We start from the raw sequence: 16,609 nt of genomic DNA on the forward strand, positions 1-16,609 counted from the left end.
AATCTTGTACATTTTATTAATTCAGTTATATTTAACTATTTTATTTTATTCTGTTTATGTTCAAACTCCCAATTCACACAAAGAGAAGTTAGCGGCCAATTTATACTCAATTTAATCTTAAGATCCCGCTAATACAATTAAATTAAGAACTGCCAGATTAGTTTTATTATAAAAATAGGTTTGATTGTACAAATTCAAATAATTTAAATAGTTAGGTTTGTTTGTTATGTGGAAATGAAATGGACGAAAAATTTAAAATAAAATGAATTATTATAATTTCATTGAGATGTTCAGGTACGTACCATGTGAGATTTGAATAAATCATTAAATTGTGTTGTTTGGTAGATAAAAAAAGACACATATAAAATAAAAAAGGTGGCGGTGGCGATGGTAGATGATTGTGAAGGTAATGAGTGGCGAGCAGTAATGGTGGTTGGTGGTGGCGGTGGTCAGCAATGATGGATGACAGTTGTTGTTGGTGGTGGTGGGAAATGGTTGTAATCATGGTTAGCGGTGAAGGTGATGGTAGTAATTTTTATTGAAATTTGCAACATCTCAAGTAAAAGTTTGCAAATTTTAGTAAAATTTGCAACATTTTAATAAAAAGGTTGCAAATGTAGTTTAATTTTGCAACCTTTTATAGAAAAAGTTGCTTTAGATCTTCTAACGCAACCTTTAAGTTCAACAAAGTTTCATTAGAGTCAAATGCAACTTATTTGAAAAAAGTTGCTAATAAAAAGTTGCAATAGACCTATTTTCTAGTAGTGATCTGAATAACCCGACTAACACTTTTTGATCCTATTTAACCCGATCTTAATTAGCTTATTCAGGTTCTAGCCAGGTTGGGTTAATCGGGTTTGAGCATTTTGGACACCTCTACATGTGAATGCTCCAATTTTTGATATATGCTATTGACAGGTAAATAACATAAGTGGTACATCAATATGTGAAACAACCATAATGAAGTTCTTTTGACAAATTATTGTGTTAGGTAATAAATTTAGTTTTATGTCAATAGTATTAATTTACAATTTTCAGTATATGGGATGCTTCAGATACGTGGAACACATTTAGATTTGTATTATTAAATGACAATCAGGTCATATTATGTGCAATTAAAGACAATGGGCATAATACGGATAATGATATTTAAGGAAATAAAAGATTTGATGGCCTTTTGAGCAGATTTGACCATTTGGTCAAACTGTTAGATGGTGATGCAGATGCTTAAGTTGAAAGGGGTATTGGGCAGGCTTTACACACTCCTCTGTTTGAATCTTTTAATTTCTGCTTTTTTTTTTTATTAGGAATCAAGTTTGAAAATGCCCAACAAGAAAAACAAAAAGAAATTGAGGGGAGTTGCCAAATGCAAAAAGATTCTCTTGCATCCCGATAAATGTAAAGTAGACTTTGATGCGAATGGTAGAGCAATTGGTGAGAATGGTAGGTTGTTTATGTCTTTTATTGGTTTAGAATTTAAAAGAAGAATTCCCTATAATGTAATCGCGACTAAAGTAAACCCTAAATTGTTCGAAGACCTTTGGGAATTCGCTAAGGTATTGTTTTTTTCTTTTTCCTTTTAATTTAAAAAATTATATTTGTTAATTTTTTATTTAATAAACTGGCAAGAGCGGTTTAATTCTATGCTTTCACGTTTAATTGTTACTTATTATACGTAGGAAACATGAAAGATTCCGAATGACGTCAGGAAAAATGTTACTTTAATGAAGGGAAAGGCTTTAATGAGGGGCTTTAGTCACAAGCTTAGAAAAGATTTTGTTTATAAGGATGAATCGCTCGATAATGATAAAGATGAAGATGGAGATGGAGATAAAGGTCCTTTTAAAGCTTATGATTATCTTGACAAGAACCTTTGGGAATCATTTGTTAAAGCTGTTGATGAAGTAGGCTGGAAGGTTATTTGTGAATTATTATTAATTTATTATTATTAAATTATTCAATTTGTATTTACTTTTTACACTTATTTTAATATTTATGAAGGAAACAAGGCAAAAAGCACAACATAGTGCAGCACAAACCATGAACCTGGGCATGTAGGACGTTGGGGATATGCTGGATTGGAGCCCCATGTTGAATGTAGATGGAATCAGCTTGTTTCAAGCTATCCATTCTTAAATGTTATTCAAAACGAACGTTCTAAAATATTGATAGTTAGTAAAGCTAGTTTCAATGAGGTCACACAATAATATGAACTTGGAGAAAAGCTAGCATCGGAAGATAAAGTGAAAGGAGTACTTGAAGAACTGGTAAGCATTAATATTTATTGTATAACTTTATATTAATCATATTTATAACTATGACAAATTTTTTTAACAGTACTTAAAAGAAAAACAACTAAAGGAAGACGGTTCTTATTCTACAAAGGATGTTGTTACGGAGGTAATTGGGAAGGGACGACAACATGGGGGGCGTACACGATTATTTTTGAATGTGATTGGTCCTACGAAATGCTTGTTTTCCTAACAAAAAACAAAGAAAAACAAACGCGAGGCTATAGAGTTAGTGGCTGGGGAGAGCCCAAGTTCGCACACAGAAATATTGGTAATACATTTTTAAAGTTTTTTATTCACTATTTTAAATATATTTACAAAAGCTACTGTTTTCAGTCTGTTCAAAAATGTGAACTTCTACTTCCTGATAACGAAGGAGCTCCTAAGGTTTTAGGCATGGGCCGTGTTCATCCTAATATTGGGAGGATTATTCACAATTGCCCAATGAGAGACGGTTTCGTCAAAGTTCAAGTGGATAGAGTTATAGAAGGTTGCGGATCAGCCTGTCTCTTGCCTGAGTCATGTATTTTGGACGAAGTAGAATGTATGGAAGATGCAAAAGGAGGTTTTATTCAGTGGCCCATTAAATTAATAAAGGTATATAAAATATAAAAATTGTATACTGATTTCTTTTGTTGATATACTAATGTTATTTTCAACGTACAGCTATTAAACAAAAATTCTCATGAAACCGCGTCTCAATATTCTCCGAGTACACTTTATAGGCCACAGGTATTTTTTAATAATAATAATAATAATAATAATTATTATTATTAATTATTCGATATAAAAGAAAGCGTGTTTTGCCAATGTAGTTGGAAGAAAAATCTACTCACACACAACGAATGATTCCGGATGAAAGAAACGAGTTTCAAATGTACTCGTATGCATTACAAGACGATGAGGCTTTTAGTCAGCTGGTAATCATAATATACATATATATTTATGTATGTGTGTTAGGGGTGTTCACGGTCCGGTTTGAACGGTTTTTGGGTTAAATCGTTAGTACCGTTTTTTGATAATTGAAAACCGAAACCTAACCGTCAACAATCAAAACCGAACCAAACCGAATCATTACTAACGGTTTGGTCCGGTTCAGTTTCACGGTTTAAATTTGTTATGTCTTTATAATAAAAACCCACGAAAGATAAAATAAAACATTAACCAAAATGCATAGAACAATCTTGTTATATGAACATACTACATGTTTATAATTATATGAATCTCATTATTCAAATAAAATAAATAAAATTTAAAAACACCTGTCTCATGAAATAAATTAAAAGCACATGTCTTAAGTTTATAATTATAGATTGTGATATGCTACTATAGTTTAAAGCTAAAAATAGATTTAGCCTATGTTCATAATAATTAATCGAATCATCAAATATTAACTACAGATAACTAAATATATGTATTATGAAATAAATAATTAAAACTAATATATTATCAAATCTTATGGTCCGGTCCGGTTTATTTGAATGGTTTTTTTGTATAAACCGTAAACTAAACCGTTCATTACGGTTTGAAAATTTTCAAACCGACCAACCAAAAGTTAAAAACAAAAGCCAACCACGAAACCAAACCGACAACCGGTTTGGGCGGTGTAACGGTTTACAACTGAACCGTGAATACCCCTAGTGTGTGTGTTTATGTTTCTATATATGGACTAATAATAAAATTATTGGTTAATGAAGCTTTTTGATAAACAGTTTTCTCATAACATAATCGAGCATGTTTCTTTATATAAACCTACCGAGCCCGTTCATGATGCTAATCAACCTGCCAAGACTTGTTTCTATATCTAAACCTTCAAAAGATAAAATCAAAATAGCAAAACTTTTAGAAAGAGCGAGGTTGTCAAGTCCTCAAAGTATATATGGATTAGCAAAACAAGTGGCTATTCAAGCTGAAAAAACCATGACTTTAGATTGTACCACGCCGCAAGGGATGCATGAGAAACAAATTGAAGAGACTATTGAATTAGAGGCAGTTCTACAATTATGTGTGATGGCTGGGCAGATATTTGTTTTGTGCATAGGTTTACCATGTAAGTTCAACTAATTTTTGTTTAAATAATTTGCGCCATTATTTTCTACCGTATAACCAAGTGTTACTAACCTTATCACATTTCTTTTCTGCTTTTATTTTAGGTATTTGTATGATTCTAGGAAACGAGAGGGTTTAAATAATACCGTATACTTTCATCCTCGGTATATTGAAAGTGGTCTTTTCTTGCATGATGAAGAGTATGTGATCGAGCACATAAAAGAGGTCATATCTTTTCACAAGGATAAACAATGGTTTATGGCGCCGCATAGGATCGGGTATTTTTTTTCACATCATGATCAATTTAATTAACACTTTTAACATTCTTTTAGTTATATAAGAGTGTTTAGTTTTTATTTGCCAAGTGTTGTTTAATTCAAATCATTTTCATACTTACGCAGACGGCATTGGGTGCTGATTTTACTTCAACACAATCTGATATTAAAAACTTGGAAGGGTCACATATTTGATTCACTTAAAGGTACAAAGGATCCTTCAGATTACGAGATTACAGAATTATTTGAAAAAGCCATAAAACAGAAAATGACGTGGGTTATGGTTGATGTAAGTTCTCTTTCATTTATTCCAAATTGTTTATGTTTATATTTTAATTAACTAATTGTTAATTCAATTATTTTTTTTAGTGTCGTCAACAACCTAACGGATGGGAGTGTGGTTATTGTGTTATGATGGCTATGCATGATTTTGTGATAAGTAACAAAGAACATATGGTAAGCATATTTTATGCATTCCTGTTTATATATGTTTAACAGCAATGTATATTAAAATGTAATATGACTTGTATTTATCTTTATGTTGTAGCTAGTAAATAAAAAAAGAATGGTTCGTCGAGATGAAATTAACGAATTTGTTGAGCGTACTTTAAAGGTGTTTATATTATTACTCGGTGACCGTGAGGACGTGGAAGATTAATGAAGGTATGCTCTCTTTTATAATTATTATTATCTTTTTTCATTTTCTTCAATTTTTTGGAGTTAATTACATAGATGGCTAATTAACTTTGACCCCTTTGTCCACTATGACTCGACATCTATCCTTTGACTCCAACGCCTATGCTTGCTAACGGGTTTGTGATAACATAGATCACATACAATGTTAGGCCAAAGGGCTTTGTATTAACTTATGCATTTATATTTTCTCGATTTTGTTCTAGGTAGCTAATAGACAAATTATTTTGTGTGTATTGGTTGGTGACAATTTTTTTTATGTGTAGCTTGTGGTGGATAAAGGAGGCTTCATTGCATGAAGTGGAATGAACTTTTTAACTAGTTGAAGGAACTTTTTAGTTGGTTGTTTATGTAAGGTTGTAGTGAATCTTTAGATATTTTTGTATGTTTTTTTAATGTTTTTGGACTTGTTGTAGTTGTTTTATATATTTATAAAATGACTCACTAGTATATTAATTTTATTTATGTTTATATGGTTTTGAATTAATTTTAATGTGAATGGTTCAGTAATATTGTAATATTATTTAATATAATGAGAATGACTTAAAATTGGTTCAAATAAGGCGGTTTTATTTTGTTCATATATAGCGCTTTTGCATTGTTCATATATAGCGGTTTTGTTTTGTTCATATATAGCGCTTTTGCATTGTTCAAATAAAACGCTTTTGAATTGTTCAAATATAACGTTTTTTGTTTGCTCAAATATCGCGGTGCACCTGTTCGAATAAGGCGGTCATTATCAAATATAACAATATCTTTTATAGCGGTCACTAAACCGCCTTATTTAGTTCAAAAACGTTATATTTGTTCATCATTTTTGTACTAGTGATTGTACAACTAACATTGTATATTAGTATACTAGCTTTAGAAACCCGTGTAGTACACGGGATAAATTAATGAATAAATTACAATAAATAATTTAATACTCATAAAAAAATAATTAAGTCTCTTTATATTATGTAAAAAATTGTATTACAATATAGTCGTTTTATATCATCAAATATATTTGAATTATAAATCGAGAATGAGTTGTTTTACTATCGGTATACAATAATGAAGCAATGTCACTTGAATCAATATTTAAAACAATGAGGCCTTTCGATGTGAGATGTAGCTCAAGTCTTTTACAAAAATGTTATACATTCCATACCCCCATAGACAAAAAGGACACCGGATTTTTCTTTTTAAACAGCTTTCATGGTGTCCTTATAAACACATTGTTCAACTATAACAATAGTCTTTCTTATAATAAATATAAAAAATGGAAAATTTGTCTATGATTTTTAAGACTAAAATATTTGTAAAAATAATAAAAAAGAATATTATAGCTTTATTCAATACAAAGATGTCTCAAAAATTTGAATGTTAATGTACTCTTTAACATAAACTCTTTTTTATATACATTTCAATTTTAAAAAAATATATATATTTATGACACATAATTATTATATTAATTTTTTTATTTTAAGTATGTTTAGAATTAATATTATTTTATATTAAGTATGTTTATAATATAATTTATGGCATTAATAATTCAATAAATGGAGATTGACCAATACATATTATATGTTGAATTTATAATCAATACCATATTTAGAACCAAATTTTTTTTCTTTTCCATCAATAAAATTTGGAGGGAACTTGATAGTGAGAGTTAACCTCAGAATGCCATGTGTCCAGAATTATTTTCTTATTAGTATATGTATATATAGAAAAAGTTGGCAACATATATTAGAACTTGATGCTAGTTTTTTAATATATTTTGTTTTTTTTTTTAATTTACAATATGTTTGTGCTTATGATATGTTTATTTTTATTTAAGTTGTACTTAAGCTTATGGTTTCAGACCAGACTTCTATCCGAGGACCGTGGCCGCTTACCACTAGTCCCCAAACACTCTTCTTGCATGCTTTTGAATTTGATTCCTTTTATATTATTCTAGTGGGCTTATCAAATAATGAATACCAATACTGATCATCAATAGGAGGCGGCTCAAAATATGTTGGTCATTTGTTTTTTACTTGACTTCTTCAAAAGGAAATTGACCATCTACAAAATGGATATCACAAGATGTGCTAAGTTTTCCTAGTTCATTGTCGTATAATGATGTGTTGCAAAACACATTCATTTTCATGCTTGTTTTTAATAAGATTTCATGCTAAATTATATCGTTTATTTGTTGAAATTAGCATTTATTTACGTGTTTTATAGTTTTTTGGTACCCGTGTACGAGAGGAAGGGAAACGAGGCTAACTCATGTAGAAACGACCACAAGGGAGAAATCAAGAAAGTGAAGGAAGAAAATTAGAAAATAAAAATGGATTGGAAATGAAGTTTTTGGAAGATGACACGATAGGGGTTGAATTATGAACACGTAGGAAAAACGGGGAGGAAAACGAAAATTTTACGAAGAAAACAAGATTATGCCGATTTGAATCCACAATGATACACGACGGACTAGTTATTTACCCGCTGCTATGCTCTACAAGCGTACTTCGATCTCAATTTGTAATCGACCATTATATGACCCTAGACGATTTTACATCCCTAGATGCCATTCTTCGTTCTCTCAGCCGTCACACAACATCCTAAGGTGATTTTGGAGCATGAGCAAGCTTTGGAATCATTCGGAAGCATTCGGGTTGAAGATTATTGAGTCTTGTAAGTTCAGTTTTGTGTTATTGTCTGAAATCAGTCTGTAATCGACCTATGAACTTCTTGAAAGACCTATATACCTCTGATTTCGTGATTTGCTTTCATACGAGTAGCTAAACTCCATAGAACTACATAGGTTTGGTTATTAACGGTGATTTGCTTTAATGTACCCTTTCGTATCATAAGGATATCCTAAGAATACTACCGGCCTCCCCCAGATTTGAAACTTGTCTCCTCCCGTTTCCGTGCTTCAGTAGTACACTAAGCATCTCAGAACCTTTATATTTTTGAAATTAGGTTGCTTTCAAAAAAATATTCATATGGTGTCTTGTTTTTAACTGCTTTAAACGATAATCAATTATTAACAGCTGTATGCATTCTCCCCAAAGTTTTCTGGGTAAACTGCTTGAAATATTAGTGAACGAGTCGTTTCAAGCATTTGTCGATGTTTGCGTTCCACTAATCATTCAATAATTTGTTATTATCTCATTCCCTTATGTTTAGTTATTAGTTTGCTTTGAGGCCATTTACGTTGGATGTAGACAGTATTTCTTCAACTGAATTAATCGAATAACCCAAGGCCTTTAACTTCTCTTATATCAACAATTTTCGTGGTATGGTGAAAACTTTTTTCAATGGCGAGTTGATAATTGTTGAAAAATTAAATGTTGGTGATCAAACTTGGTTGGCTATGAAGAACTTTACCATGAAGCAACCGTTGTTCCATGATTTCTGAGCAGTAATTAACTCTGAGATTGAGCCAAAGTGGGTCAAGTATCAAAGCAGTAGTAGCGCAAAAAGAAATAGAGGCCGGGAATCAAGGTCAACAGCTTGTTCGTTTAATAAACTGTTAGTGGTGTGATTCAGTAGTCTTTTTTTGTTTCACTTGTAACAACTATTTGTTTGAGTTCCTCTTGATCGTGGTATGCATATAAGGGATTGGAGAATCCTTTGTTTTTTTGTTCGAAGATGTTTGGGACTGTTTATATTAGCTGGCTTTGTAAGAATATATATATATATATATATATATATATATATATATATACACACACTAGTTTTTATCCCCCGTATTACGGAGGTTGCTTTATATTATTTGTTCTAATATTTATTTATTTTTTGTATTTATATTTTTTTTATTGTATGAAAGTTAATAATATACTTATGGTTTGATGATAAATTGTTTGACAAATAAATGAGATGTTATAACTCGGTTTAAAAACTAGATGGTTTTGATGAGACCCAAGACCCGTTTATTTCTTTTACTATAAAATTGGTTTTTTAATTATAAATAATATTTATGAAAGTTATTAATATACTTATGGTTTGATGAGACCCAAGACCCGTTTATGTTTTTTACTATCAAATTGGTTTTTAATTTAAATAATATATAAATCTTTTTTAAAATAAATAAGATATTAATTTTTAGTATATCCTATTTTATAGGATTTTTAAATCAATAATTTAGTGAGAATACTTTTTTATTGATGGAGATGTTATAACCCGTTTAAGGAATATCTGGGTTTGGTAAGACCCATACCCTTGAATTCGGGTCAAATGCATGAGAAGCCACCATTTAGAAATCAAGCAAATCTGGTGACTCCAAAAAGGGAGGAGCGACCACATCGCGACACGTAGGATTTTTTGGTTTTCGTTTATATATATATATATATATATATATATATATATATATATATATTATATATATATATATATATATATTAATGGCCATCGTGATCATTTATATAATAGATTAAAATTAATTAATTATACCTTATTATTATATTAGCTAGATAATTGTTGATGGACCAAATTACCCTTTCTTGCTAATTAAGGATTTCTCCTTGGGTGTATATAAATATATGGAAAGTCTAATTAACATCACATAACATAATCCTAAACCTGACATCAAATTTCGTCACCCTCTCTCCCTATATATTATTGGGTTTCTCAAGAACCCTAATCCCCATCACTAATATACATCCTAAAGGGGAATTGTAACATCCGACCTTTTTAGAAATAATAGATAAATGATGGTAGGCTTAAAATAAATGGACTTATAATAAATCATGGATTTGATGGGATAATGAGCTCAAGGTCCATGGGCTTAAGGAGTATAAATACCCCCTAAACCCTAAACCCTTTGCATCTTCATCATTCTGCACCTTAGCCTACACCATCAAAAACACACTTAAGCCAAACACTCCCTACACTATTCTATTCTACGATCCGAGGCCAACAAAGGTAAGAAATCATTTGTCTCAGTTGACCCAACATTATAGAACACGACACCGCAGCCCGGGATACCGAATGAGCTGTTTAAATCTAGATTTAGCTTTAATCGGGTGTTTAATCAATCAAAAATGAGCTTAAGGGTCACCTTAGCTTGGATCTGGACCACCTGAAGCTACATGGGCCATAAACAATCAAAATCCGGCCAACCGTGGTGGTTAACGACGGCTGACAGTGCGGAAATCTCTGAAAACCCTAAAAACGCGTTAAAGAAGGGCTGACGTGCACATATCCGATGGATATGTGCCCAACGGATAAACGAGGAGCGGATAACACTTATACGATGGATATGTGAAGCTCAACTTATACGTCGGATAAGTGATCCTAACTTATACGGCGGAGATGTTGGCACTTATACGTTAGAAACATATACGGGGGTTTAAACTTCAGTTTCTGATGAGGTTTTTAGTAAATACTTATTAATGAAAATAAAATTTTTCCAAGCTGACCCGGCAGCTTAACCCAGCCAGGGGCTCTACTCCTTGGACCTTGTTAGGGGTTGCCGATACTAGAACCTCGCTGCCAGGGGCGCTGCCACCGGACCCCATTAGCTTGGGGTTTCATTAACCTAGATATATGATATAGTTAGTAGTAGTTAAGTAATGAGTGTTAATTCCCACACAGTTAGTCGTGCCCAACTGAGAAGAGGTGTGACCATAAACTCAGAAAGGAATAGGACACATGTGAGTTTCTATCCCCTTTTCTCTGTTATGTTTTTTCGGGGTTGTGTGCATACTCCTATGTGTTAAGTTAATACATTTACCTTAAGTGCATGCTATATGAATGTTTATGGATGATATAGGAAGAGCTAAGAGTATGTACGTAGACGTATATGAGTGTATATATATATATATGACTAAAAGAACGTACGGTATGTATGGTTGTATGCTTAAAGGGTTGCAGACCCTAATAATATATGCGAAGGTTAAAGGGTTGCAAACCCTGATAATATCTGCGAAAGTTAAAGGGTTACAGAGCCTACTAATATATGCGAAGGTTAAAGGGTTGCCGACCAATACTAATATCTGCGAAGGTTATAGGGTTGCAGACTCTAATAATATCTGCGAAGGTTATAGGGCGAAATGCTCTTTAAAACGTAGGGATAGCTATGTATGTAATGAGAATGGAAGTATGAAAGAAAGAATTAATGTATACAAGTATGTATGAAAGAAATATAAACAGGTTAAGTAAGTAATATGTATTTTCGGATACGTATATATGCAAGTATGTGAATGTAATGTATGTTGCCTGATTAACTAGAACTCACTCAGCGTAGCTGACTTTTAGTATGCACACATGCAAATAGAACGAGACAGCTGACTTGAGGAGCATGGTTAAAGAATAAAAAAGCTGGTATCTGAAGATTGAAGTTATATGTTTTGTTATGTTTGAGCTTAAAAGACATGTTTATGTTTTAATGTTTTTGTATGAAGGATTGATGTTTTAATTATTCTGCGAATAGTTTAATTCACTCTGATATTTAGAACAGTGTTTATGAGTAAATCCTGAGCTAAAGTAGGGCACCGGGACTGGGGCTTTACAGAGGAACTCGACAAAGCTGACTATCATGTCGTCTGAATCATTCTCATCAGCCGTGGCTTCTCTTTCTGTTGTGACATACTGACATATATGTTTTAGTTATATGCTTATCATAATATTCATGTTTTCTATTACATACATGAAGAACTGATCAACATGTGGTATCAGAGCGATGTTGATTAATCAGTTCTTCATGTCTTCCATTAACTCAGGATCTAAACCGGAAGACATGGACTAAAACCAGATAAACCCTAAGATAATTTTCGGTTTTTATTAATTCGTTTTTTATTTTAAAAACCGAATATTAACAAACCCTAACAATATTTCGGTTTTAAGATCTGGATTGGTATAATGTTTTACTAAATTTTTGATTATAATTTATCCCAAGATATTTCGAATTCTGAAAAATTAAAAAAAGGAATTGTTTTGAAAATAACTAAATCTTGGATAAACTAACAATCATAATAATTCAGATCAAACATTATCGAGTAACTATTTGGACATATGTGCTAAAAGTAGTAAAATAATTTATTAACTAAAATATGATAATCTAGACACTAAGTAATAATTCTAGACTCTTAAACTTAACTTAAACTACTAACCGGCAAGTGAACCGACAGACTCTAGTAAAGCTAAGTAAGTCTGGATATCGAACCCACGGAACCGTTTAAATTACGTAAATAGCTAATTAGACTCGACTGACTGACATGACTATTTATTAATATTATTTAAAAGGGGGGGGGGGGGTTAAACTAAATAATATTTAAACTAAACTTAGCCCTAATTAATTTAATAATAATAAAATCTAATGACTACTTAAAACCCTAATTAATAATTAGTTAATAAACTAACTGAAACCTTTAATTAATTAAAAGACTAAAAAAAGCAAATTACTTTGTATTAATTCGGATGATAATATGACTACCTAGGCTAGAATCCCCTAACTTATAGCTATCAATTAAATAGGAAAATTAAGTTATAGAATTGGGATTGTAAGATAGACCCTTGAAAGAAAACCCAAACATAACCCCTAACCCTTCACAAGAAGACACCTATGAGTTTGAAACAAGTTTTAAGACACACCAGTTTTAATTATTAAACTCCCTTACGGTTATTTTATTATTTATGTTTAAGTACCTTTATAGTGAAATCCTACATTACAGCGCAGAAATCAAAGGTAGCTAAGTAAACTCAATTGACTTAATAGACTCAGTTGACAATTCAAACCTAGACGGACTCTTTACGAAGAAATGTATCTAGAAATCTTAATCATCAAAGATCTATCAATAACCTATCACCTTACAACTTTCTAGGTTAGCAGCTCACTTTTATTTATTTGATTAGTTTTATTGTTTCTATGATCTTATTCAAATTCGGTCACAAACTAGTCAAGAAAACATAGTAAATGACCTAACAAAACCCTATCTTATGAAACAATCAACAAGGGTAATGTGAAACAATAAACCTAAGCAAATAAAACCAAGTAATCATATGCATCAATTAAATAAAACTCAACACTTTACTTAAAACATAGATTCCATAGCGAAAAGAACCCCAATCAAAATTCAACCAAACAAAGGGTCATCATGACATAGGTAGCTTAATAAGTTTAGCCTAGCATCATGTAATCAAAAGAAAATAAAATAATATAAGAAAACATGGTGAAAGTAATGAAGAACCAAAAATCAAAGGTGATAAAACCCGTAATCTTCACTCTTGAATGTATAGATCTTCACCGGATGCTCTATTGCCTTCACAACTGCCAAGAATCTCATATATTAGCTCCAATAATCTCCAAATTCGTCTAGTGGTTGTAGGGTATTTTTAGGGTGTTTATATAGTGAAATAGGGCCCAAAACCTGACGGAAAATGCAAACTTTCTGGAATTATTACATCTAGGCACCGCACGACCAGGGATGGAAGCCTGACCGCGCGGCGCGGCGTAGTCGCATCTGGTGCTTGGTTTGATCGGTTCTCTACCCGGTTCCTTTCCTGATGAGTTCTGGCTTCTCGTTTAGGGTTGTTTTGACTCGTTTTTCGCACTTTTCAACCACGATCAACTTCCAGAACCTACAAATCACAATTATGTTAGCAGTATACAAATCTTAACTAAAAACGAACAAAACCTAAAAAATATTATATAAAATATACAAGGGAAATATATATATTTATCATTATATCAAATATCCTCACACTTACTCTTTTTTCGTCCCTGAAAAATCCTAATGCAATGGAATCAGAATCGAAAAATATAGTCTTAAAAACATATAGATTAATTTAAAGTTTTAGAAAAATGTAAAAATTATGATCACCGATATTGTTGTCCACTTAAACCCATGCCTTGATCTTTACCGGAACAAATAAGATCCAACAATTTCTTTTATTTTATATAACTCAGTGGTTTACACAGTAAAGACCCATTTATTTTCAGTTTTTACCAGACCAGACCACCCCAACTTGAATTAAACCTCAAAATTAGCAGATTTAATTTTTTTGCTCTCTTTTTTTATGAATAGTTAAGACGATCAAGGGTATTGTTTATCCACTTATGTTTAAGCATCAAGGTCATCCAAAGCAGCCATTAGATACAATTAAGGTATACTTAATTAATTAGCTAGTGTTCCCCACAACATGACATACCCTTGTTATCAAGAAATACCCCGAACCCATCACCGTAGGTGAGTATACACGGATTCATCTGTAGGGTTTACATGTGGCGTGTCCATTGTGGTATGTTTCTTAATGCAATGAGACACGAGCAAGAGGACCCCACATGGCTAACATCGTGGATGATCAATTTAGTAGTGTATTTGTACTTTAAGTACGTAATGATCAAGTTTAATGACTATATGTGGCAGATAACTACGAGTTTGCTCTTTTTTTAGCCTTTTTTTGAATATTCACAACCCCACTTAGGAGTTGTGAATACCCAGATGATAAACCGCATACAAACCGATAGTCTCTGGACCCGAGGCATCCAATCAATACAAGATTTAAGGTTATAAAACCATACGCCAATAAAATGTAAAACACTAAAGCTAGATAGTTTAAGATATATATCACTAGCTACTTGGCATAATCTAACATTAAACCTACCCAAGCATCATATGACAACGTATTCAAATCTAAAATTCATAATATTTATAACATTCTTACCAAAAATTGAGGCTTGAGTATGACCCGACCTTTCATTACTTAATTTCCACGGACAAAACGCTTTACCCACCAAAGAGTTCCGTTTACCCATTTATCAAATTGCCATTTCATTCTCAAGGCTAAGCCTAGCGACACATCCCAAGTTAAGTGTGTTTTCTTTTCTATTATCTCATATTATTAGTAAGGTGAAAAACCAATTTTCGATAAATATTATCATCTCCCACTTTCACACAGAAAACTATATTCAAGAGACATTTTTAATTTTTTTTTATATATACCAAACAAAAGTTAGTTAAAAACTTGTGTTCCATCCCCACACTTAAATTTTACATTGTACCCAATGCAGGAACAGAAACACGACTCAATAAAACTCAAAACAAAAACCTAAAACTTAAAATAAATAAAAAAAAATCCTAAAAAGTAAAAACATAAAAATAGAAAAACAAAGTACAATGAAAAAGACTTAGCTGGTAATATGTGAGACTGTCAATATTCCAGTCTATTTCCATGGGTGCTCTCCTTATCGACCGCTCACCAAGTTTTAGTAACTCATTCTTTCTTTTTGAAAGGATACGGCCACTCCTCTCGACATACCTAAGTTACATCAAACACAATATCTAGAAAATAACTTATAAGTCTTTAATAGTCACCATACTCCAACCCTCCTACCCAACCAACTAGTTTAGAACAATATTAGTACAAACCAAATAAAAATAAAAACATCATAAAAAGAAAAATAAATAAACTAAAATATACAAACTCCCAAAGCTGACGTGCCGTCCCCACACTCAATCATCGTCCTCTTCCTTCTCTTCTTCTTCTTCTTCTTCTTCTTCTTCTTCTTCTTCTTCTTCTTCCTTTGAACTTTGCTCAAACGTCCGATACGGCGCTGCATCACCAAAATTCGGGTTATCCGACATGTAGAACGACGCCCTATTACCATAACCATAAGCACACGGGGGAACTCGAACCACTCGGACCAGCAACATCCGGCTGTCGGAGATAATCAGGTAAACCAATGTTCAGCCCAGTCATCAGGTGTCTCAATGTGTCTTCCTGCCTTTACTGGTTCTCTCTCATAATCCTGCTCAATTCATCACACTATTTGGTCATATAAGCCCACATCTGATCAAAACCGAACTCCATCCGGTCATACAATGACTAAATACTAAACTTCTCGAGGCGAGGCTACCTAAGCGGGAACTGCATAGCCGACCTCTCAGACCGATGTAAAGGCTTCTAATGATGTGTAGGCAATCCGACTCTCATAGCCGCAACAACCTCGGAATCCGGTGGTGGCTGAACCTGTGGACCCGCCTTGATATATTCCCATGCTAGCGGGTCACTAGGCTTTAAAATTCCCGCTTTCCTCAAATCCTTAACTCCAACAAATTCCACCGTGGGCCCCTTTCGCATAAAATCAGGTTTAAACTCTTGAAAGGCCCTAAATTCTGAGCCATAACCGTAATATGGGGTCATATAAAGCTTTGACCTTTTCTTTGTTCCTCCTCGTCTTGCGCGGTGAAAAGACCACGCCAAAATACTAGCATAATTAACCGACACCCTCTCTACCATCGCCAACAAACAAAACAAATCCAACCAATTAACTTTATTCTCACCCGAAACTCAACCAATAAGCGTGTTCACCAAAATGCAAAGAGT

At 32.6% G+C, this 16,609-nt stretch overlaps 1 protein-coding gene across 1 annotated transcript; it reads left to right on the forward strand.

Moving 5' to 3' along the window:
• The first annotated feature begins 4,211 nt into the window (after positions 1-4,211).
• On the forward strand, positions 4,212-5,273 carry LOC143597484 (uncharacterized). The gene is made up of 5 exons (XM_077075977.1): positions 4,212-4,324; positions 4,445-4,618; positions 4,742-4,904; positions 4,985-5,071; positions 5,163-5,273. The coding sequence occupies exons 1-5, from the start codon at positions 4,212-4,214 to the stop codon at positions 5,271-5,273; spliced, it is 648 nt and encodes a 215-aa protein (XP_076932092.1).
• The last annotated feature ends 11,336 nt before the right edge of the window (positions 5,274-16,609 follow it).

This window comes from Bidens hawaiensis, unplaced genomic scaffold (assembly GCF_021521415.1).
Source record: "Bidens hawaiensis isolate Kalapana, Puna unplaced genomic scaffold, B.hawaiensis_p1.1 tig00048359_1, whole genome shotgun sequence".
Classification (NCBI taxonomy): Eukaryota; Viridiplantae; Streptophyta; class Magnoliopsida; order Asterales; family Asteraceae; genus Bidens; species Bidens hawaiensis.